The sequence below is a fragment of the Pleurodeles waltl genome, chromosome 8, assembly GCF_031143425.1.
Source record: "Pleurodeles waltl isolate 20211129_DDA chromosome 8, aPleWal1.hap1.20221129, whole genome shotgun sequence".
Lineage (NCBI taxonomy): Eukaryota > Metazoa > Chordata > Amphibia > Caudata > Salamandridae > Pleurodeles > Pleurodeles waltl.
Window position 1 is genome coordinate 1519730766 of NC_090447.1, and position 25313 is coordinate 1519756078.

General features: G+C 45.9%; 1 protein-coding gene across 3 annotated transcripts in view; it reads right to left on the minus strand.

The window, feature by feature from the left end:
• Nucleotides 1–1397: 1397 nt before the first annotated feature.
• Nucleotides 1398–25313, minus strand: part of LOC138248869 (zinc finger protein 436-like) — a 150402-nt gene continuing 126486 nt past the window's right edge. For 2 of the 3 annotated variants that reach the window (XM_069202831.1, XM_069202832.1), the window contains exon 9: nt 1398–12280. In XM_069202831.1, the coding sequence (XP_069058932.1) occupies nt 11613–12280 (668 nt within the window). In that variant the 3' untranslated portion in view covers nt 1398–11612. The remainder of the gene's footprint in view (nt 12281–25313) is intronic. The other variant, XM_069202833.1, reaches the window with a different exon arrangement.

The window sequence follows — 25313 nt, forward strand, 5'->3', positions numbered from 1 at the left end:
TGTTCTGAATCCTGAGTTTGTACTACTCCAGACCAAGCACTCTTAGAAAATGCTAATGAGTGTGGATGACATCTGAATCCTATCCTTTGTAGTGTATTGTAGAGTGCTCCGACACCCTACACTGGTATGAGAGGGGCTATAAAACAAATGAATTGCATGTGACAGAGAGGCTATGGAGAGATGAGAGGCCTTATGGTTTTATTTCCTTTGCCCACCACATATAAAAAATAAAAACAGAAGTTGCTTGGGAAATGTAGAATCTGACCTGAGGATTCAGCTTTCGTAAATAAAACCAAATATTGAAAAGTTAGTCGCAATGATGCAGCACCAACCTTCCCATTAACATGTTTTGATTTTTGCATATTTTTTTAATATGAAATAATTATATCTTTGATAATTTGAGTATTTGTTTGGGGTGTACCTGTTTGTTTATTTTTTGGTGAATTACTGTTTTAGTGTTTGAAATTTAAATTGTACAAATTGCTTGGGGATTTCCGGCTTCCATTAATGATTCGGTGGGGAGGTCCTCAGGAGTCAAAAGGTTGAGGACCCCCGACTTGCCTCTTACTTCACTAATAGCATTATCATCAGGGTAGGGGCAGGAATGTTTATCAGTTTTACCCATAAAACTATGCAGCATACAAATGATAATGTATGATAATCGGCTTTCAACAAATATTTATCCTTTGCCATCACCAAGTAAAGTATTCTGATTTGTTTGATCCTACTAAAAACCAGATCCCATCTCACTTCAGAATTACAAAAACATACTTTCCTACCTACTGAAATATGTTTTGAAATATCAGTACAGTTAATTTATAAGCTGTTTAAATGATGTGTGCCCAGCACGATTGTGAGGAAGCAGAGGTGCAGAAACAATGTCAATAACTGCAGAATTCATGCTTTACTTAGTGTCTGTTGGCCATCTATGATGTGATGCTGCACTACATCACTTGCTTAACCTTCCTGTTTCATTCTCTGCTAGAAGAAAAGTTATTAGGCTCCACTGACCAAGTGGATGATTCTGTTAAATGCTAAGCTATTAGCGCTTTTGTTTCATGTGCAAATTCTAGGTTAGCTGCATCCTCTATGCTCAGGGTGGATTTTTGTGGGTGCTTCCACATGCTTTTGTTAAAGTGATAGCAGCACCTCTGAATTGTAGTGTGTAAAAAAATAGATTATTAATTGGGGTGAGTGACTTCTTGCCTCAAGGAATAATCACAGCCCTTGCAGGGTGAACCATTAAGCTCACTAAAGACACCCCAGCTCAAACTTCTGGTAGCAATGCCACAGAGCAGACAGGTTCAACTTAGAGGCAATGTGTAAAGTATTTATGCAGCACCAAAACAGTAATAAAGTCAACAACAAAAAAGAATACAAATCACAGTTAGGAAAATAGAATACAATTTATTAAACACAATTCTATCAAAATGACAAAAATCCAATAAGGGGAACCATCAATATGATTTTTAAATCTGTAATTAGAAATAGCAGCAAGCAGCATATAGTGCCAGTGATAGTAAAAGGTTGCAGTAGACCAGGGCCTAGGTGCAATTTGACTCTGAAGGTGAGAGAGCGCAGGTCGGATACACTAACAAGGTTCAATCTGTCAAATAATTTCCCTTCTATTTTAGTCCTTTATGTCCCTATCCATCACAGGAGTACAATACTAAAGCCCCCACCCCACCCTTCCCCCCAGGATCTCATGAGCGATGATTAGAGACTCACTGGGTATCAGGCAAAAGCCATCAACAGGGTCCAGTCTAGGTTGAGGTGCCACTGGTCAGCTGGGCAGTTGCAGGAAAGGCCTCTTGTAGCTTGCTGTATCCCTGTAATTTGAATTGGAGATCAACCATATGACCATTGGAATCCACTTTTTTTGTCCTGGATATTAGAGAGAGTGGGTCCAGTCCTTCAGGGCTCCTCTCAGGTCACAGAGAACAGGCCTAAACCTCTCCTGTTCTTCCTCAGGTCCAGGAGTGCTCTGAAGTGGGTGCCTGGATGTACCACATTTATGCCTGGCACACGCTAGTGGGTGGGGATGACACATGGGCATGCCCTAACCAATTAAGTAAAGGTTCCTAGCCTCAACCTTACCTACTTGGGGCATTTTCAAGATGGCTAAAGTCTTCAGTCACACTAAACATGGGCTCTGAGGGTCTGTGGGTGTGTGTGAGGAGTGTACTACAGTAATCCTAGTGTCTTCTCATATTTAACATCAAAATCCAGTTTGAAGCAGCCCCTGTACCCCCAATAAACCCAGGCACAGAAGTCGGATAGAACAAAGCAGGGTTTTCCTGCAACCAGTGAATACACACAACGTGTTTTGGTATCCTGTTTCCATTTCTTTCAAGTGTGTCCAAGAGCGATGTGTAAAAATCCAGAGATGAAAGTCTAATGGAACAAAGCAGGTCCTTTATCAACCAGACAATGGATGCACAAGAAATGTTCTGCTATCCTGTTATACGTCCTTTCAAGTGCAACTCCAGTTTGATATTTGAAAATCCAGCAGACCTATCAAGCAGGCTTTGACACTCAAGCTGGAATTGACACAATAATGTTAAAAAAGGGTGTTCACAAACCCCACCCTGCATATTCTGGGACGTTTAGAGGAGTCATCTCTGCCCATCCAGGTCAACTTATTTGCTCCGAGGAAAACACTTCACACACCTCACACCTTTTTCTCACCTAATCAAATGCTAACTACTGGCTGGCAGAAGTGGGAAAGAAAACACAAATTTAGAAGCTCAGAAATGCAGGCAGCAAAAAGGTAACATTCTAAAAGTTACCTTTTCCTTAATACTTATTACAAATCTGACTTTAACATTGAATTTAAATTGTAATACCTATCAAAACTAGTTATTTAAATATTTTTGTAACTAATCCCATTCCCAAGATACAGTATTTGGATTTCGATCTGTACTCTGTTTGTCTACATATGACAACTAGGCCCGCCACACTCACAGGGCATGTTAATATTTAAATTCTACATATCTTCCTTTTACATACCACCCACCCAGTGCACTACAAGGTCCACATAACATAAGGTGTGATGTATACATAATTAAATATTGAATTGCAGTTTTTACACTGCTTTAGGAAGGCTACACTGCTAGGCATGAAGCCATGTTTTACACTGTCACTGTAGTGGATGGTACAGTAGGTGCTGCAGCCCAACAGAGGCATTTAACTTACAGGCCAGGCCTCGAAAAATCTTTAAAATGTTACTAGACCTGCAGATCGAGTAGCTAGAATAATCTACTCAACTTAACTGTAATATACTTGACCTGGAAACGGGTCTCAAATTGTGTGATGCTAAGCAAATATTGTATTTTACAGTCGCCTTTTTCTTCATTCTCACATATGAGTGCACCTTCGAATATGTGAGTTCCACATTTCTGTAAACAAAAAACCTCTTTTGTTTGATCAAATACACTAACAATTTACTCCATGTATAATAAATCTAGCCCACATATAGGGTACACATGATCCATGCATGACTTGCCCCTTAGTTAACTAATAGCTTTGCCATCAGGGCAGGAGTGTTTCTCAGTTTATGTTTAAACACTCACTTTTAATATATTACTGAAGCATGATGTGGTAGCGCACTGTCATTTACAGACAGTAAATTTCCAAGAAATGTCAAAAAAACTTCTCACTATCTTGCTGCTTTACTGATAAAACTATATAGTGTATTAACAATAATCTATGAAAATTGGGTTTCAGAAAACATTTATCATTTGCACATCACCAAGTAAAGTGTTCTGACTTTTTCTTTTCATTACACAAAAGTACAAAAATCGTCTTATACAGCTACTGAAATATATTTTGAAATGTTTGTAAAGTTGACTTAGTTACATAAATGTTGTGTGTTAGGAAAAACCTGATACCAAAAGCCTTTCATTTCACATAGGTCACAGTTCACCTTAAAAAATCCTGGAACTCTGCAGTCACAAGGAGAAGTATTTGCATTGCAAGAAGACAAACTGACTTTTGACCTCTGTCTCTAAAAACAGAGCAAATGTGACAAGAATACAATTTAAAAGCATCTTAATTGCTAACTCAGTTCCTTTGTCCACTTGCCAGAAGGGTCGAGTGGAATCTAAAAGTAGCTCTACCTCAACAAATAAAACTCGCAATAGCAAGTGGTCAAGAAGATATTTTGAGCACTGCAAGAGCTGGGTAAATTTTGTACCATATACTAGGGACTTACAGGAAAGATAAATATACCATTTAAGAATATTCCAGTTCAACCTTGTTTAAAAATGTATCACAGGCACTTTACTACTGATTAAAAGGGTTAAAGTGTACTGAGTTCTTAAGTCAGCAAAAATATAGTGTCCAGCACTAGGAGAAAACTATGGGGTGACAAAGCAGATTTTCCACACAGGCCGGCCCTAGTCTGAGCTAGGATAAACGAAACAGTCCCTTGATGGGCTTCCCTGCATAGCCGATAGAACACAAACAGTTTGCCACCTCTGTAATGGCACTTCACTTTTCTGGGTCTTCAATTTTGCTTCCTAAGGTGCCTGTCATCTCCTGTGCTGCCTCTCAGCTCCATCACGGCAAGATTTCATTTCTGAGGATCTGGCAACCGCCATTTTGAATTTGCTATGCAGTGTGGCTCCGATCCAGCCCGCTGAGTCCTATCAGGCAGAAAACATTAAAGTCACCCCATCCCCAATGACAGGGCGTTGGTTTGTGGGTGCAGGACAATGCAATTAGGCTCCCCAGGCCCCATAGGGCACACTAATCTTCAGATGGGCCTGTGATTCCAGGCCCAAGTGGGAGCATTTCAATCAGACGTCCGCCATCTGGTCATGCTCCCAATGTTCTACTTTTAAATATAAGACAAGCCTAACTAAAAGTATTCATCCAGCTTGGAAAAGTGAGGCATACAGCTTTACCCATTAATGACGTAAGATCTGGAATGACTGGGACATGATTAGTTATTTATTTTTGCATTTTTATATTATGAACTCCTCAAGAAGGTATGACTGCGCTGTGCAAAGTACAACCAGGGATGGCTGACACTGAAACACAAGAAATCATAATAAAATGTGTAACGGGTCAATACTTTCATAGAAGAAAACAGAACTGAGAGCGACACATGTTGCACATATGTATGTTCAAACATTATGGCACATAGTCATTCTGTAGTTTATATGAGACTTCCATTGATATAGCGGCAGTATCTAACATCCACAACTGTGTCTCCTAAGAGAGATGATAAAATCCAGTAGCAACCTCCTTAATCTTTTCCAACAGACCTACAGGTATTTTATTCTACAATGGTGGAGCAACAGAGGAAATCCACTATTCATCTCTCTGTCCTCTCATGGCATACTCCTTGCACGTCTCACAGTCTGGACCAGATTTACAAGGCCCTAGTGCCTCCTTGCATCACATTAGCGTAATTTTTTTTTAACGCTAATGTGGCTTAACATGCCAATTTTCGCCGCGTCATATTAACAAAGTGGTGCAATACATGCATTAGGCCACTTTACGACCCCTTGCGCCACATTATGGCTGTGTCAAGCATAATGTATGCAAGGGGGGGCATTTCGGCATTAGGAGGTCCGCAAAAATGGCGCAGTGAAATCTACAAGGTTTCACTGTGTCATTTTTGGTGTCATTTTTAATACCTGCTCAATGCAGGTGTTAAAGTGATGCACCCATTGTAATCCATGGGCCTTCTTGAACTTTGCTGCACTAGCGTCAACATTTTTGACACTAGTGCAGCAAAGCGTCACAATAGCGACAAAAATGTTGACGCTATTGTCCTAACGTGCGCCATGGTGCACCGTATTGTAAATACAGTGCAACCATGGTGTTGTTAGGTGACGGTAGGGGTACCCAAGAAAAGTGGCCCATCGGGACCGATGCGCCACTTTCTTGTAAATCTGGCCCTCTGTTTCTTGTTCAGCTGGTACCATTTAGGAGCTTGGTAACAAAAATATTATCCCATGGGTAAAAGTCATCCCTGCTAGGAAGAGGGCAGCTTGTTAGGTTAGTCATGTGAAAGGAATCTGTGTGGAAGATAGGAAAGATTTTCAGATTAAAAGAGACTTGGGTAAAGTGTTTTTCTTTCTCCGAGGTGTGACTTCTCCCTCTTCTTATAGGTTTGCTCCCTATTGCACAACCACACTTGTTTAATGGCCACAGTGGCATAATGGCTTAGATATCACTATTTAAAAAAACAGACCATATAGTATTGATTAAGAGCCACTTTTCCGGTCATGAAATGAATAAACTTTCAACCTTTTATGTAAAATATACCCACCTAGTATGCTACATTTATCACGATCATCAATAATCTTGAAAACAGGTCCTTATTCAGCCTCTCTTGTAGCACCCTCTTGTTTTCATGATGTCTAGGTAAATTATTTTATAAACTTGAAATTCAAAAATATAATTTCCTTATTAAGTATCAACTATATTTTGGTAATTGTACATTGTGCAGATCAATACATTGTTGTCAACTTGTTATTGGGGCACTCCATAAATTGCCATGTGTTTCTTCTATAGGAAATTAGATTAAATTAAATATCAGCCTGTTCATATTTATATGTCTTTTTAATGTATAAAAATAGTATTATATTCCTGCAAACTATAATTACTTGTTACACACTACATGAATCTGAGGTATTCCTTATTCACCACACAAAAGCTAGTTTATACCAAACTAGCCTGCCAAGCCAACTGGAATTTTGCACTTTCAAATAGGAGACCTAGCAGTCTACATCAATAGAAGCATCAGATCAGAGAACCCTGGGGTGACCAACATCCTCATGGAAAAAATCAGGCTTGTCATTGGCCTTTTCGTGACTAAACTGAAGGCCAATAAGAATCTAGATTCTTTCCATGCCAGGTGGAACTTCCCATGAATCAAGCACAATATTCCAGAGTCAGCTAACAACTAACACCACTGCCTACTTGCACAATATAATTTAAATAAATAGAATCCAGGCTTCCCTTTCAATAGGGAAAAATAAACTTATACATTTAATTCCAAATGTTTGATGTTAAAACAACTTCCCCATATCCTCCGGGACTGCCCCAGTACTGTTCTAATAGAGGAAAGATTTGAAGATGCACCTCTTTAAAGACCACTACATCACAATGTGTTAACCGTTCACATCGTAGTTACCTCTCCTACTACTGGTTGACATTATGCTCGTCTTTGACCCTGTACAGTGCTCCGCTGCCTTTTGGCACATACATCCACACATTGATGTGAAGGGAGGTAGGGGAAAGCAGCAAGACAATGAATTAATTGGGGGATGGGGGGGGGGGGACAGGGATTGTCGGGTTTAAGGTGCGTAAGGAAATGCCTTCTTGGCATGGTTACCCCCTGACTTTTTGCCTTTGCCGATGCTAAGTTATGACTTGAAAGTGTGCTGGGACCCTGCTAACCAGGCCCCAGCACCAGTGTTCTTTCCCTAAACTGTACCTTTGTCTCCACAATTGGCACAACCCTGGCACTCAGGTAAGTCCCTTGTAACTGGTACCCCTTGTACCAAGGGCCCTGATGCCAGGGAAGGTCTCTAAGTGCTGCAGCATGTCTTGTGCCACCCTAGGGACCCCTCACTCAGCACATGCACACTGCCTCTCAGCTTGTGTGTACTGGTGGGGAGAAAATGACTAAGTCGACATGGCACTCCCCTCAGAGTGCCATGCCAACCTCACACTGCCTGTGGCATAGTAAGTCACCCCTCTAGCAGGCCTTACAGCCCTAAGGCAGGGTGCACTATACCACAGGTGAGGGCATATGTGCATGAGCACTATGCCCCTACAGTGTCTAAGCAAAACCTTAGACATTGTAAGTGCAGGGTAGCCATAAGAGTATTAGGTCTGGGAGTTTGTCAAACACGAACTCCACAGTTTCATAATGACTACACTGAAAACTGGGAAGTTTGGTATCAAACTTCTTAGCACAATAAATGCACACTGATGCCAGTGTGCAATGTATTGTAAAATACACCCATAGGGCATCTTAGAGATGCCCCCTTAAAACATACCCGACTTCCAGTGTAGGCTGACTAGTTTCTGCCAGCCTGCCACACACCAGACATGTTGCTGGCCATATGGGGAGAGTGCCTTTGTCACTCTGTGGCCAGGAACAAAGCCTGTTTTGGTTGGAGGTGCTTCTCACCTCCCCCTGCAGGAACTGTAACACCAGGCGGTGAGCCTCAAAGGCTCACCCCTTTTGTTACAGCGCACCCCAGCTAGTGGAGATGCCCGCCCCTCCGGCCACTGCCCACACTTTTGGCGGCAAGGCTGGAGGAGATAATTAGAAAAACAAGGAGGAGCCACCCACCAGTCAGGACAGCCCCTAAGGTGTCCTGAGCTGAGGTGACCCTTACATTTAGAAATCCTCTATCTTGTGAGTGGAGGATTCTCCCAATAGAATTAGGGGTGTGCCCACCTCCCCCACAGGGAGGAGGCACAAAGAGGGTGTAGCCACCCTCCAGGACAGTAGCCATTGGCTACTACCCTCCCAGACCTAAACACACCCCCTAAATTCAGTATTTAGGGGCTCCCCAGAACCTAGGAAACTAGATTCCTGCAACCTTAACAAGAAGAAGGACTGTTGACCTGAAGCCCTGCAGAGAAGACAGAGACAACAACTGCTTTGGCCCCAGCCCTACCGGCCTGTCCCCCAACTTCGAAGGAAACTGCAACAGCGACGCATCCAACAGGGACCAGCGACCTCTGAAGCCTCAGAGGACTGCCCTGCACCCAAGGACCAAGAAACCCCTGTGAACAGCGGCTCTGTTCAAAATCCTGCAACTTCTTTGCAACAAAGAAGCAACTTTAAAGACTTCACGTTTCCCGCCGGAAGCGTGAGACTTTCCACTCTGCACCCAACGCCCCCGGCTCGACCTGCGGAAAACAAACACCTCAGGGAGGACTCCCCAGCGACTGCAAGCCCGTGAGTAACCAGAGACGACCTCCCTGAACCCCCACAGCGACGCCTGCAGAGAGAATCCAGAGGCTCCCCCTGACCGCGACTACCTGTAACAAGGGACCCGACGCCTGGAACCAACACTGCACCCGCAGCCCCCAGGACCTGAAGGAACCGAACTCCAGTGCAGGAGCGACCCCCAGGCGACCCTCTGCCTAGCCCAGGTGGTGGCTACCCCAAGGAGCCCCTCCTGTGCCTGCCTGCATCGCTGAAGTGACCCCTGGGTCCCTCCATTACTTCCTATCTAAAACCAGACGCCTGTTTGCACACTGCACCCGTCCGTCCCTCTGCCGCTGATGGTGTACTTTCTGCGTCTGCTTGTGTCCCCCCCGGTGCCCTACAAAACCCCCCTGGTCTGCCCCCCAAGGACGCAGGTACTTACCTGCTGGCAGACTGGAACCGGGGCACCCCTGTTCTCCATTGAAGCCTATGTGTTTTGGGCACCTCTTTGACCTCTGCACCTGACCGGCCCTGAGCTGCTGGTGTGATAACTTTGGGATTGCCTTGAACCCCCAACGGTGTGCTACCTTGAACCCAACTTTGAGACTTGTGTTTTACTTACCTGCAAACTTAACCTTTACTTACCTCCCCCAGGAACTGTTGATTTTCGCAGTGTCCACTTTTAAAATAGCTTATTGCCATTTTTACAAAGACTGTACATGATATTGTGATTATTCAAAGTTCCTAGAGTACCTAAGTGAAATACCTTTCATTTAAAATATTACTTGTAAATCTTGAACCTGTGGTTCCCAAAATATACTAAGAAAATATATTTTTCAATATAAAAACCTATTGGCCTGGAGTAAGTCTTTGAGTGTGTGTTCCTCATTTATGGCCTGTGTGTGTACAACAAATGCTTAACACTACCCTCTGATAAGCCTACTGCTCGACCACACTACCACAAAATAGAGCATTAGAATTATCTATTTTTGCCATTATCTTACCTCTAAGGGGAACCCTTGGACTCTGTGCACACTATTTCTTACTTTGAAATAGTATATACAGAGCCAACTTCCTACAAGGTGGAAACAGGATAAGGCCGCCAGTGGGCGGGATGTATGGATTGGGATGTGGATAATCTGAGAGGGCATGGAGTACTTTTTACAAGACACCTTTTGTGAACACAGATTTCTTGCCATGTGAAAAGTGTTCTGCAGCACTACGATTGTTTAGAAAATTAATTTAAATATGTATGCCGAGTGCGAGGGTGTCAGGGATTCTTGTAGTCACAGTAAATGAGTCCTGAGTGTGCCTCCGGGATGCTGCTTGAAAGAGTGTGTGAGTACTAATGTATACTGCGCTTGTGACCCTCAGCGTTCACCTGATCTCACCTGGTGTGTTGCTGGTGTCCAGGTGTACATTACATAGGTCTTTTAAGCAGTTGCAAGGGACATGCATTGGTCACTCTGCACCAGCAGTGCAAATTCCACAGGGATTAGTATTTCTTGAATGCCGGGGTACCAGGCCCTCGCGACTTCAAAACACATGGGGCATGTGTCAGAAATTAGTGCTTCTTCATACATTTCAGGGTTGTCTGGGGATATGTGCTTGGCGTATGGCAAATGACTGTATTTAAAACACACAAACTGTACTATGCCGATAACAGAATGGCAAGCGTTATGGCAACATAAAACAATCTGTGTTGGCACTATAAACTGTTTTTTTTTTTCTGTTTTGAGTTTGTGACGATGTCTTTATGTGCACATGTTCATTTCCCTGAAATCCCACCTTTAAAAAAGTGAATGTTGTTTTATGTAATTTGAGTGTCAATGATTTCTCACCTGCTTTTCGGATGGAGGATTTTCTTATGTTTTAAGGTGTTTGCATACACTTGTATTTGTAAAACTTTCGCATATTTCAATCCACGTTTCTGTCTGGGATATGTTTTCATGTGGTTCCGTCACGTCTGCAGGACGCTTAGTGGGTGCCTTCGCGAAGAGGAAGAGCCTAATTCCTGTCACAATACATTCATGATGTTAAAGATAGGGCTTCAGTGTAAAGTACTTATGACAGTGCAGTGAAATGGCCTCTCCACATGTGGATTCCTAGATACTGGAGAAAGAAGACCTTGGTGTTGAGCCTCACCCCACATTCGGTGCAGTGAACAGCTATCACTCCAGTGTAGATTCCTTTGTGCATTGGAAGATTCAGCTTTGGAGTTAGGATAAAACATTCAGTTCAGTTGTCTATCCTCACTCCTGTGTTTCAAGTGGTGCAGTTGAAGATGTGCCTTTCTACTAAAAATCTTCTCACACTCAGGGCAGTACTAGTGTCTCACACCCCTTGGGGCTCTCTCAAGGAATAAATGCTGTTTGTGAGTGAAGCCCTTCTCACACTCCAAGCAATGATCTGCCCTTTCTACTGTGTGATCCCTTTGGTGTCCTAGACGATATGTCTTTACAGGCTAGCTTATCACACTCAGATCAATAAAAGTACCTCTCCTGTATATATGTTTGTGGGTTAGATTCATATTTTTCATTAAAGCCCTCCTTACACACAGTTCAATGAATGAGAATCTCTCCCATGTTTTTTCAGTTCAAAGATTTATCTTTTAAGTAAAACTCCTTTGCATTCAGACCAATGGAAGGGCTTCTCTCGTGTGTGGTGTTTAATGATCTTGGCTTGGCAGCTTTTTGTACACCAATTACAGTGAAAGGGATTTTCCTACATGTTTTTTTTTATGCTTTAGTAGAGTTTGTTGTTGAGTAAAGCTTTTTTCACACACTGCACAGAGATAGGGCTTTTCTCCTGTGTGTATTCTCTGATGGTTTAGAAGAGTTTGCTGCTGAGCAAAGCTTTTCTCACACTCAGTGCAGTGATAGGGCCTTTCGCCGGTGTGTATTCTTTGATGGTTTACAAGAGTTTGCTGCTGAGTAAAGCTTTTGCCACACTCAGAACAGTGATAAGGCCTTTCTCCTGTATGTGTTCTTAAATGCATGAAAAGGTTTTGCTTTAAACTAAAGCTCTTTTGGCATTCTGTACAATGATATTGCTTCTCTCCCGTGTGGATCATTTCATGTCTTAGAAGATTTTGCCTTCGAGTAAAGCCCTTCAAACACACAGAGCAGTAAAATGACCTCCCTCCTGTACGACGAGGCAGTTCAGTAGAGCTCTTTTCACTCCCAGTGCAGAGGAAAGTGTCCAGTTTTGGGCTGATGCTTTGATGCGCCACAGGAAGTACCGCCTTGTGAAATCTCTTTTTACACTCGGTACTAGTCAAACATCTTTTACTCCTGAGGAATCTTTGGTGTTTCTTCATTGAGCACGTACTGAACTCTTTCTCAGACAAATTTCCTGTCTCTGAATTGTACCCTGAATAATGAAAAGTAAAAAATCATGTGAACAAAATGCTCATAATATTAAATCATAAAACTGCAATACTAATACAGGAATAAGAGCTGATGATAAAGGGAAGGGATAATGCCCCCAGCAATGCATACATATACCCATGAAGTTGCCCCCTGCCCCCTGGATTGCATCCTCCTGGGGTCCATGCCACCTATTCAGCGCTCTGTTGCTCTCAAGCTAGGTTTGCACTCTATAAAACAAATATCGGCACTAAGGGCCATATGTACGAACACTTTTTCCCATAGACACAGAATGGGTAAAAACCTTTGCTACATCTGGCCCATAGTATGCACCGGGCCTACGTTGTGATGGTGCACAAAACCACTAGCAGAAGATCTAGGCATGGCTAGGTTGGTGTAGTGGGGATAAGGTACCATGGGTAGAAGAGGGCAGAGTGAGTGCCTCTTGCTACATTACATGCAATATAAAGTATATGTTTTGCCCAAAGACCCTAGCTTTGGTTACGGAATCAGAGCAGTGTGGCGATGTTCCATCTTCCAGACCTGCTCCACATTTTCTTCTGCAGCAGACATCACAATCTTTGAGTTCACTAAAGGTGCTAGTGGCTTTTTGTTATGCTCACCAGCAGATCACATGGCTGTGAGGCCCATGAGATGCACCCACAAAGTGCAGCCATCCACAGTTGAGAGTGGCTGCTGCCCCCTCATTCCAGGCGGTGAGCAGACTGACACCTGGAATGTAGGTTTATTTTGCCTTTCCTCCCAGGTGAATGGTATTGCAAACTCCCCTCTGTAAAATGTGAATGAATAAAACTTGACTTGAAGAGTGCAAACTGTTACCCCAAAGAGGGACGTCATGGTGCTGGAAAACAAGAGTAAGCCAGGTAGGAATTGAGTATATTTAAATAGCCAGGCTCTTCCTGGAGGATACATAAGTTGGTGCAAGTCTGAAAGACAGAGGGACTAGGTTGCACATGTTTACACCAATATAAGAAGAGGATCAACACAACTTTTCCAGATCCAAGAGGCCTGCATGAGGTTAGTGCGAGAAGTGTGCAGGGCAGGTTCAGGCTTGTGCAAACCCACCTTTCTTCTGAGACAGACAGGACCTTCCCTTTTAATAGCTCTGTAAATCAAACATAGAGTCTTAAAGGTACATCTTTGCTTAACCGGGATCCTGTGTTAAGTAGGAGGGAACTATTTGACTGACATCCTATGTGAGAGATTGAAAATCACTTCAGCAGCATTCTGAACAACTTGTAGCTGTTGATACGAAAAGGGGGGAAGACGCAGGTATAAAGCATTATTGTAGTGCAAGCAGGCGGTGATTAAAGCTTGGACAACCGTTGTTTGTACATCTATAGGAAAGAAGGGAAGACCTTTACTAATACACCACAGAAGACCAAAACATTTAGAAGCCACTGCTGTGATCTGTGGGGTGAAGGATTGGCTGGAGTCAACCAGCACTCCCAGGTTCCTAGTGCAAGCAGCCGGAGTGGGAATAGGTCCCACTTCATTGGTCCACCAGTTGGAGTACAATTAGATTTAAAAATGTCTGCCTTGCTAAAGTTTAGTTGAAAAAAAAATACAATTCATCCACTCTGTTACTGCCATCATGCAAGCAGCAAAATGGCTCTGTTTCCCCAGAGTTGTCAAAAATTGAGATAATCTGCGTATCATCAGCAGAGGACACAGTGAGTGCAGAAGCCATAGGATCTGATCAAAGCAGCCAGAGCGGGGATATGTTTGTTAAACAAAGTAGGACTGAGGAGCGATCCCTTAGGAACACCTAACAAGGAAAATTTAATTCACTTAAGTAAAAGAGGGATAGGACTACATAGTTTGACCTCTCAGTAAGAAACTATTTAATCCGTCGGAAAGCCGGACCACATACATCGCGATTCATAAGGTCTCAATAAGCATTGTATAAGAAATTGCAGAGAGATCGATTAGGACCAAAGCGGCTAAAATCTGGTCTAAAATGGTTTTAAGATCCATGACTAACAGCATGTCTTTGTACTATAAAGTGCCCTGAAACCAAAGTGTATCTTCCAAGTATTAAAACAACTGATAATTTAAGTGTTACTATTAACTTGGTTTAAAACTATAGTAAAGAGATATGTTTAAAATTAGACAGAACATTTGGAACTATTGCAGGTTCCATGAGAAGAGAAACAATAAAAGAATGTTTCCAGCAGATGGGAACTTTTGAACATATGAGAGACCTATTGCAAATTTCTAGACGATACAGGACCAAAAGATCTTTGGCCACAGCCAATATCCACGGGAGACAAAGATCAGATGGCAAATCAGATTTAATAGTGGACATTCAGGTACTAAGCTCTTCAACCGTCATCAAACCAAACTCTGAAATAACAAACATCTCGAATTGATGTAAAATGGTAACAATTGTAAAAATGCAATTTCAGTCTTCTGGGGAAGTTGTGTCACTGGAACACCACCTTGCAGTAAATCGTGCTAAAGGTAAAATTCCTACACAAAATTAAGGAACAAAACCTTAGCACCTTGGCCCTTAACTAGGACCAACTTATTTTGAGCTGGGAATACTTGAGTATCAGAAGGTCCAAAGTTTCCTTTACCAGGTATTTTTGCCCAGGAACAGGGCCACTAGAATTATGCGGAAGGGAAGGACTAAATTTTATGGTAGGGTTGACTAAGAAAAGGCAAATTATGTGGCATAATACAGCATATTTTGAGATAGTGTTACTTCACTATTTTGCCATTTTTACACATTAGCACTGTCCAAGCAAATATTTCACCTTATTAGTATCCAAATACAGCAATAATCAACTGAAAAGTGACCAGTCAGCCTTTGTGAAGGGCCTTCCACTGCGCAGGAACACGTCTCCACATTTTTTTAAATCATCTTTATTTAGCATTTACTTGAAAAATTAACAAGACACACTTTACATCATTTTCAGCAATATCGGAGAAGAGCAAAAAGCAGGAGGACTATTACACATCCCTCCCTGGGCGTTTACCGTCCAATCAAACAGGGAAAGATCTATAGCGCTCCTGTAACATCTGTATCTTCACCATCCCCCCACATCGTGAATCCTGGAGGCCGCAGAAGTTAAGTAAATGAGACCCACAATTTATAGTGCTTGTGTGGGAGGAGGGGACAGTCCTACAGCAGGGCACCCCAACAACGTGACGAAATAAGTCTCAGAAGGAGTTCAAAGCATTATGGATCGCCATCTGATTGGAGGGGGAGGGGAGTTGTTCCCATATATCTGAGGCCCTCAGCGTTTTAGACATGGTAAGGTGTACGTATTCGTACCTAAATTTAGCCACCCTGTCTCGTAGTGCGGCCGTGAGCTTCTCCATGGCGTTTAGGTTCCATACCTTTCCCCACCATAAATCTAGCGGAGGGACCTGAGCCCGCTTCCACATCTGTGCAGTACAAAGCCGTGCTGCCAGTAATAGGTGGGAAAGGAATCGCCCTTGGGAAGGGGACAAGGGGAGGTTTCTATGTTGCCCCGGGTCACCCAGAAGGATCATCAGGGGGTCTCGGGACAAAGTAACGTTGGTGATCGTGAGCAGGATCTCATCCCAAAATGTCTGAATTTGAGGACACGTCCACCATGTGTGTAAAATGGTTCCCCTTTCCCAGCACACCTTCCAGCAAAGGTCTGGGCTTCCGAACATTTTGTGCAGACGCACAGGCATCAAATACCATCGGGTAGGTAGTTTATAGGAGTTTTCCTTATAGCAGAGACATATAGAGGATGTGGAAGCCCTTTGCCAAATCGCTCTCCCCAGGTGTTGTCAGTGATGTCTGCATTTAGCTTACTTGCCCATTGCTTCATACTGGCATGTTTCTTGGGCCAGGTCAGATTAAGCACATAGCGATACAGCAGGGATATGCCCTAATGTTTTACATTAAAAAGGTACAAGGTTTCTATGGATGTCTCCTGTTGCAAAGCCTAGCGACCAGCAGGCCGCCCATCCTAATCAAGCGCCTGTCCAACCTTATATGTATCTCCCCTGGGCAAGGAGAACTTCTCACTCAAGTTATTGTTTGTCTGCATCTTCCCATCGTCATAGAAGTTCCTCAGTTTGGGGGACAGCCCTTGAGCCCAGCAAAAAGAGCCAGGATGGGCGATACCTGGTGGAAAAACCTCATTAGGTGTCAACGGGGTAAGAGAAAATGGATATAACAGAAAGTGCTGCCTCCCCTGTACCTTCTGCTAATAAGGTGGATATCAATGGGAGTGGTGGTGGGTTTTGAGCCCTCACTGTTTTGGGAAGCCACAGGAGGCCATTCAGTGGGGTCTAGAAAAATGCCTGCTCGACCTGTACTCAAGGCTGTAGATCTGGATCATCGTTCCAGTCCAATGTGAGGCGAAGCTGAGCCGCCAGGATGTATGTTGAAATGTCAGAAAAACCCTAAGCTCTACCTTCACTAATGGTTGCCCGGACCCCACGAGGTGACTTCCCTCCCCAAACAAAGAGAAGCATTTTGTTGCATATCTGCATTTGGGTTGATTTGAATTTGGTGATGGGGAAGAGTCTGGTGGAAGTCTAATAGGCGAGGTAAAAAGTTCATCTTAAGGCAATTTAGACGTGCCAGCCAAGAGATCTACAGATTGCCCCAGCAGTACAGGTCTTTGAAAAGAACCACAAGCAGAGGAGGCAGGTTGCTATCATAGAGGGCCTCTGTGTGGGTGGGAAGCTGTATCCCGAGGTGCGTAATAGTTGAAACAGACCATTAGAAACCCTCTCTCAAGATGGGATTCCGGAGGCTATCCTCTGGGTCTGACACTCCCATGCCCCAAGATTTGGAAAGGTTAATTTTGAAGCCGGATGCCCGAGCAAACATGTCTAACTCTCTTATAAGCGTAGGTATAGAGGACTCCGGGTTTTGTTTACAACACAGGATATCATCCACGAAGAGGGCTAATTTGTGCTCCCTGTTGCCTATTCGCATGCCATGGATATCAGGGTTACGCTGGATCTTTGCCACAAAGGGCCCCCTAGTTAAGGCAAAAATCGAGGGGGACAGGGGGCATCCCTACCGAGTCCCTCTTCTGAGAGTGACAGTGGGCGATAGGGAAGCATTCATTTTTAGTTTGCCAGCAGGCTTCTTGAAGTTGGCGTGTATGTAGGCCATCATCTTTGGGCCCATATGAGTTTTATCCAAGGCCCTTGACAGGTATGTCCAATCGACCCTGTCAAATGCCTTCTTAGTGTCGAGGGAGAGGAGCGCCATAGGCTGATGGTGTTGTTCGGCTACTTGCATGAGGGCTAGGGCCAAGCAAATATTATCATTGGCCTGTCTGTTCCAAATAAAACTACACTGGTGAGGTGCTATGAACCCATGTCACGAGAATGGACATGAACATTTAAACATCTCAATTTAAAAGTCTGATAGGGCAGTATGACGAGCAGCACGTTGGAGGCTTCAAGAGTAGCGTAAGGTGAGATTGCAACATCGAGTTGTGACTGTACCCGATGTTAAGAAGTAAACACCGAGCCATGGATTCGGCCAGCAGGCATGCAAAGTCTTTGTAAAAAAATGTCTGGAAACCAGTCTGGGCCAGGAGCCTTGCATGTACGGAGATTACTAAACGCCACCCTGCCCTCGGCCAGACTGATGTCGTCCTCTAGCAATTGCAATTCCTCCCTCTGATCAGGAGGCAAATGGTCCTGAAGGTAGTCATCTTGGTACTGTTCGTCGACGTGTTGGACTTGTTACAGTGCCGAATAATATGTATGGAAGACTGCAACAATGTCAGGCATCCCGGTGTAGGTGCCCCCTCCTCGTCTCGGATTTCAGAGATGTAATTACGCATGGATCGTATACGTATTTTTTGGGCTAAGAGGCAATCCGCCTTGTCCCCTCGCTTATAATATTTTTGGCCAATGTAAATGAGCTTTTTAGCTGCATCTTTCATTAGCAAATGCTCTAACCCACCCGATACACCAAAGGTCCCTTAGGGTCTTCCGCGAGCCCCCTTCCTCATGCCTAGCCTCAGTTTGGTGCAGCTTAGTTTCGAGTTCCTGTTTGCGAAGCTTGGCTGCTCTTTCAAAGGCCACTGTATGGGATGGGTGTTCTCCCCTAAAAATCGCCTTTGATGCATCCCAGAAGGCGGCATGAGTGACATCCTATGTGCATTTTGATTGAAATAGTGATCAATTGTATCTTTTGTGCGATCACGAAGAGTTGGATCTCGAAAGGTGATCTCATTCTTGATTCAGGGCTTCGGAAACAGAGGCTGTGGAGCGACAGAACTCATCCAGCCGTACGGGTGCATGGTCGGCCAAGACCTTAACCTCAATTGAGGGGTCAATGGGGCCAGGGAAAAGTGATCGGGAGGCCAGAAATTAAACACAAGAGTATGTCATATGGACGTTGGAATAGAACATGTTATCACGTTCACAGTGATGATGGTGCTGCTAAACATCAGCGAAAGGTCGAGGAGGCCTTGGGAGAGGGCCCAGGGTGGAAGGGGTTCTCCCTGCCAGGGGTTCGAGCAATCGTACGTAGGATTAACGGAGACATTGTGATCTCCGCCCAGTAGAATGTCTTCCCGGCCAAAGGAGATTTTTGGAAAAGGTTCTGCTTAAAAAGCCTCCTTCTCAACGTTGGGCTCATAGATCGAGAAAATTGTCACGAGGGTCTTCCTTAGGTTCCCTCAAATGTCCACCACACAACCCTACCTGTCCCTCTGAACGCTATCAAGAGTAAAAAGGACTTTTCTGAATGCAGGTGACATCCACTTCATGTCGATGCAGCAAATTCGTTAGAACCCTACGTTTAATTGGTGTGTTGAGCCCTGTACGTTCAGAGTAATGAAATGTAGGGACTTCACGGCCAGGTGGGTAATGTGATCCCCTCACCTTGGAAGGGTGTGATGTGTACCCCATGTTATCACTCAAGTGTGTAGGAAATGTAAGAAAAACAAGAGGAACAACTAAAAACAAATCATGGGTTGAATACGGAACAATTGAGGCGCCTCGTCCAGACATCGTAAAACATGAGGCCCGGCATTCCAGCCACAACATACATGAAATACAGAGAGCAAATACTGGCATGCCATGAATTCAAGAGGTAAGGGGGCTAGCTCTCGTTGAAGTGCATGCTCCTCACTTATGCACTGTCACATAGTAGTAGTGTGGATTAAAGGTCAGTGTGAAAACTACTGCTGCCTCCTCACAGCCCTGGAAAACACACATGCAGCCATCCCCAAGGCGACACCTAGGAGGTTCAGGCAGGGGTCTCACCGTTTAAAGAGGCTTGTCTTTCTTGTCTCTATTTGTTTCTCGATTGCCATTTCTGTTTTCATGCCTTCTTTTTTGGTCAATCTCGTTGTTTGAAAGCACCAACCTCCCATCCAATCCACCATCACTATATCATGCAGGTCTCGAGAGTACTCTGTGTCCGGGGAAGGAGGCATTCCAAGAAATGTTTGCATCCGGGCAACGCTCCTCTTTTTTCCTGGAACTTAAAACAGAGGCAAAGTGGAAAACCTCATCAGTAGGAGATTTTGTGGGCCTGTAGATACTGTGTTGCATCTTTAAACGCTTTGAGGCGAGCTAAGGCATAAACCAAAACGTCCTGGTAAATGGAGATGGTGCTCCTTAAAGACAATTGGTTCCTGTTGCCTAGTTGCCTGCATCATCTCTTTCTTCAGTTGAAAGTGGTGGACTCGAGTGAGGTATCTGGCGGTAGATTCTTTTGCTGCTGGGATGGGGAGAACACTCTCAGAGTGCGGTCATCCAGGAACTGGAGGAGATGGGCAAAGAGAGCCTGGATGTGGGCCTCGAGATCCACCTGTAGGATTGTTCCAGTTATTCTTAGGTTGCACACGCTGCTTCTCCTCGAGCAGTTTTCCAGGTTGTCGATTTTATTTTTGAGTAGTTCATAGCTCTTTTCAAGTTTTTTAATGCGCGTTGTTCGATCCACGTTGTCTTGCATATGTTACGCCACAGTAGTTTCAACTATAGTCAGACAGGAGCCTGTTTGGCATAGGACTGGTCCAAATCGGTAATGGCTCTAGTGAAGTCGAGGCAAAGTGAGACGATATCTTTGCAGAACTCAACTAACAGCTGAATTTCCTCCTTGGTTTCCGGGATGAGAATTGTAGCCCTTCGCCCGATCATGAATCACAGCTGATCGGGCCTCACCCAGTGGACGAGGAGTGTCTGCTTTCTGCAACATGTCCTTAATAAATAAGGGATGAGCGGACGTGGCCCTATTGGACGCATTGTGGGCAGCAAAGGATAGGAGTTTGCCAGGTCTGCCAATGTTCTCTCACTGCAGGTGGGTGAGTAGAGGCAACACAAAAGCCTGTCAGGCCCCTCGAACCGATGACCGCCACCCCCTTAAAGATGGGGTTTAATATGCCGCCTTAAGTTCTCCAACAGTCAGGGTTAAGTCGCAGGGCGCAAGGGGCCCCAGCCACCTCTCGCTCCAACTCCTGGTGTGGCTGTGTTGTGGACCAGTCCAACCTCCTCGCATGAAATCCCTCTTGGCCTTTGTGGCATAAGGAGGCACTCATTACCCTTCAATCAGGTACTCACTACTGTAGAGCTCCTCCAGACAGGTCGCTCCATGTTGTCAGGTGCCTCAAAGACCAGTCCAAAATCGCAGATCTCCCCAGGTACCGAAAGAAGAGGGCAAAGGGGGAAAGCCTTTGTGCTCTCGCAGGCTGCTGGTGCTGGGATGGGTCACCGTCGGCAAGCAAAACAAGGGCCAAAGTTCCCATTCCCCAAGCATAGCTGAGGAGCCTCCAACCTCTGCAGGAACACTTCACTTGCAGGCCCAAATCCCATGCGGCGGCCGTAGGCCCACAAGGTCGCTCTCACCGGCAGGCAGGCCCCAATGTGCGTATCTCTCAAGGGGCCTTCACTGAGGGGGGGTGCCTTGAATGATTTTCTGCTTGTCATGTATGGCCGCAGCAGGAGAGGGCTCCTCTGTACTTCAAGCATGGGGAGGGGATGGCAGCGAGTCCTCCTGCAGCGCAACTGGAAGACGCAATGCAGCTGCAAGATGGCCTTCTGTATCTTCAGATCAAGCAAGGCCACCCTAATTTGACAGGACTCTGATGCGTGGCTAAACGCCCGTCGGGCCACGCCTACCATTCATGGGCCCTGGGACACCACCAGGGGGGTCTCACCACTGAGGATCCACTGTGCTTTTAGGGGGCAAGGGGAGCAGCAAACGGGGCTCAGAGCAGATGCATGTTGCCTGGTCTCCACGCTGGCCAAAACCCCTGTTTCCACGTTTTTAGCAACACATTTTTTGTTAAATTCTGCGGATTATGCTGGACAGAATAGTTCTCAGCATCTTGCCCAGGTTACCCTCCTGCAAGGCAAGTCTCCTCATGGTACACCTGCACCCCCAAATATTTAAAAGAGTCATATTGCCCGCCGAGCCGAGAGGGGGGAACTTCCAGGAGCCAGGAGCCAGACGGGCAGCAAACACCTCAGGGGAACAGGCAGGACTTGGGCCAATTAACATGAAGGCTCGAAAAACTCCCAAAAGCGCTCAAGTTCTCAAGCACAGGCAAGGTCACCGCTGTGTCCCATAAATACACCAGAGCATCATCAGGATATAAGCAGATCACGTGCCCGAATCCCCCACGCAGCAGCCTAGGTTTGAAGTAAAGATGAGAGGGACTCCTTGGCCTGCGCGAAGAGCAAGCGGGACAGTGGGTAACCCTGGCAGGTACCTTGCCAATGAGGAATCGATCAGATATGATCCCGCCAGTCTTAACCATGGCCAATGAAAAGAAAAAAAAGAAGAAGAAGAGGAGGAAACAAGAAGAAAAAAAAGAAGAAGAAAGAAGAAGAAAAAAGAAGAAGGAGAAAGGAGGGAGGAAGGAGGAAGCGGAGATATCAGTCTGTAGGGTCTGCTCACCTCCCCACAAACTAGCTATGCCTTTTCCCCTGGTCACAACATTTAAGGGCTCCCATTCTACCTGCTGGAACAACCTGTTGGGTCGACCCTTCATCCGCAAAAAAAAAAATCCACATTTGAGTACCAGCTATATCCCGGAAGGGTGCATTTTGGAGTGTTTCCGGCCGAAGTCTCCACGTGGGGATCTTGGCCCTATGCTTCCCCAAGTACAAAGTCAGCTTGAGGGGGTGTGGCCGAGACAGTGTGGGCCTCGTATTCCATATCAGTGACCTTTGCCACCAGCTCACCAGTACAGATAGATAAACATGTCTAAGCGAGTATGAGCTGGTGCGCCGAGGAGTAAATAGAGTACTCACTACCTGTCAGATTCCTCGCCTGCCACAAATCTTGAACCTTCATATTTCTCACCCACCACCGAAAAGAGCTTGAAGCTGCCACACAGGCAGCTCCGCGGTGCGGAGGATTCGAGCGGTCCTCATCCATGTCCAAGACACAACTGAAATCCCCCCCGACCACATAAGTCAGTGTTGGGTGCATAGAGAGAGGTAACATTCAAGGAGCTACCATCCAGCCACGCTTCAAGTTTAACATAACATCCCTCTGGGACCATTTTGCTAGTAATTACCTGATTGGGTGGGGGGGGTTGGGGGGGGGGGGGGATCACCAGTGCCAGACACATAAGCGTACCTCTGGCATATACGGAATAGCAGGTGCCATATATCAGACTGTCCCCCCCCCCCCCACACCTCTTACACAGCTTTGCCAGTTCCGCCGCAGTCAAGTGTGTCTCCTGGAGGCATGCAATCTGAATGAGGTGGAGTCTGAGCTTTGCCTATACCGCATGTCACTTACGGGGAGTGTCCATACCTCGGATGTTCCATGTCAAAAAAAGTACGGAGGGGTATGTGTGTGGGCAGGAGGGCACTGCAAAATATCCTGATAGCAAACTTCAGAGGAGCCATCTGGGGTCTCCCCATCGCCCCACCAATTGGGGATGCAGTACCCTCGTCTGCGTGGCAGTGTTGGGCCGGACACCCATGTACTGCCTGCTCAAACATGAGGGAGGGCAGTGTCTGGAATTAAAGCTCTGCATAATGCACCATAAACAAACTGTATTAACACAGCCCCAATGGAGGTCCTACCCCAGCATGTCTCTTTGCACATCCCATGTCAAATAATAAACAATAACACATGAAAAGGTAAGCCCTGTGGAAAAAGGCATCCCGACTCCTTCGGGTGTGAGAGGTATCACTGCCTCAGTTCATCAGCAGGACCCAGTGGTAACCAAGTAGGCCACACGCTCAATCAAGGCAACTCCCCCCAACAGCAGGTGCCCCCACCCCCACATAAAGAGCACCAGCAACCAAAATGCACAAAGGAGCAACAGGCAAGGATATCACTGCCAAGTCTGGGAGTGAGGCTCCGCCCAAACTGGAGCAAGTTGCCTGATGTATGTGTTGCAGCGTTCGATTCTGGCCCCTGATCAGAGTCCAACCCTGCAAAAAGGTTTTGGCTATGGTGGAATACCTCCAACACCACCTGCGCCCATTCCTCTGCCATCTGCTGCATCATGGGGCAACCACCTGGCTGTCGAGAACGCCGCGTGTGAGAAGCGCCCCCTGCACCACTTCTAGCGCAGTACCCACGTCCTCTGGGGTGGGGGGTTTCTGCAGTAGCCATGCCCAGCACCCTCTCTGAATTTTTAAAGAAGTGAATCACGTCACCATCCACCACACGCATTGCGGCTGGGAAGAGCAAGGCATACTTCAAGCCAGGTGTGCGCACTTTACTGCCATGTAGTAGTTTTGACATTGCTGGACCTCCCCTGTGTAGCTGGGATAAGCCGTAATGACAGCCCCCTAGCAAAGCCATGGACTCTTGGTTGGGAAGAGCTGCAAAATAAGATCTTTGTTCCTATAGTGCAACAGTCAAGCAATCACTAGGTGAGGGTCCAAGCCAGGCGTCAGGGGACGCGGTGTGCCCTTTCAATAAAGAACAACTTGGGAAGGCGGCCCTCCAGCACTGTATCCAACAGCCAGTCCTCCAGAAAGAACTCCATGTTGGGGCCCTCAGATAGTTCAGGGATACCCAGAAGAGGGATATTGTTGCACCAACAGTGGCGTTCCACATCCTCGGATGGAGATTGCAACTTCAAGAGGTCCATGGGCAGAAGTCAAATCTGCATCGACGTATGGGACAAAGGGAGTGATGCACAGGAGCCACACCAGCATCCCACAGGGCTTTGCAGAGGGTAGGAAGCACTCTTGCACGGCTACACAGGCAAGGCAGGTACATTAGGACCCCAGCAGTCCAGGGTAAATGTAGGTGCCCAGGGCAGGGTATGTATTGCGCCCAGAGCAGATAGGACACCTACTCCCTGTCCAAACTACTAGCTGTCCCACAGCCCTTGTGGCACCCCAAGGAACACGGAGAAGTAGCGTGCTGGGAGGAAAGAGTGCACCAGACTTAGAGGGCTGGGAGGGGCAGGAGGGCCAAACTCATCACCACCAGCACGGAGCAACCACACACCCTCTTCACTACAGTTGGGGGGAGATTGCACTACAGTGGGTCCGAGGCCTGTGCAGCACGCGACAGCTGGGCCTATAGGGCCCAGGCCTCAAGTTCTTCTATATTACCCTCGGCTGTAGCTGCCTCCAGCACCAGAATCACCCGCCACTGAAGTCTGCAGACCTGCCCCTCAGTCCAGGCACCACAAAGGCGTTGGGCCCACGCAGGACACTGCCAGCAGCTCCAGACACTCCAGCAGCTACTGGGTACAATGCGACCCACCGCTTGCTGCTCTGCCTTCCTGCCGCCAGACTACAACCAACTGTTGCAGGACCTCAAACGTCGCTGCTACTGTGGCCGAAAGCTGGGGACATCACTCACTCGCAGCACCCAATGCTTCGGCTTGAGGCTCATCTCAACCCCAGTTGACTCCACTGGACTCAGCCACGCAGGCGGTGTAAGCCCCTGGCCCAACATAGTGTTGCCGCGGGCTGCACCCAGCTGTCACTCACCTCTCCGAGCACCAGGCAGTCATTTTGCATGGGTGGGCCAGGCAATGCGCGTATTAGGCAGGATTCAATCTCTGGCACCGCAAGGAGCTCAACGGCTTGCAGCTGCTTTGGCCACCATTTTGGACATGCTA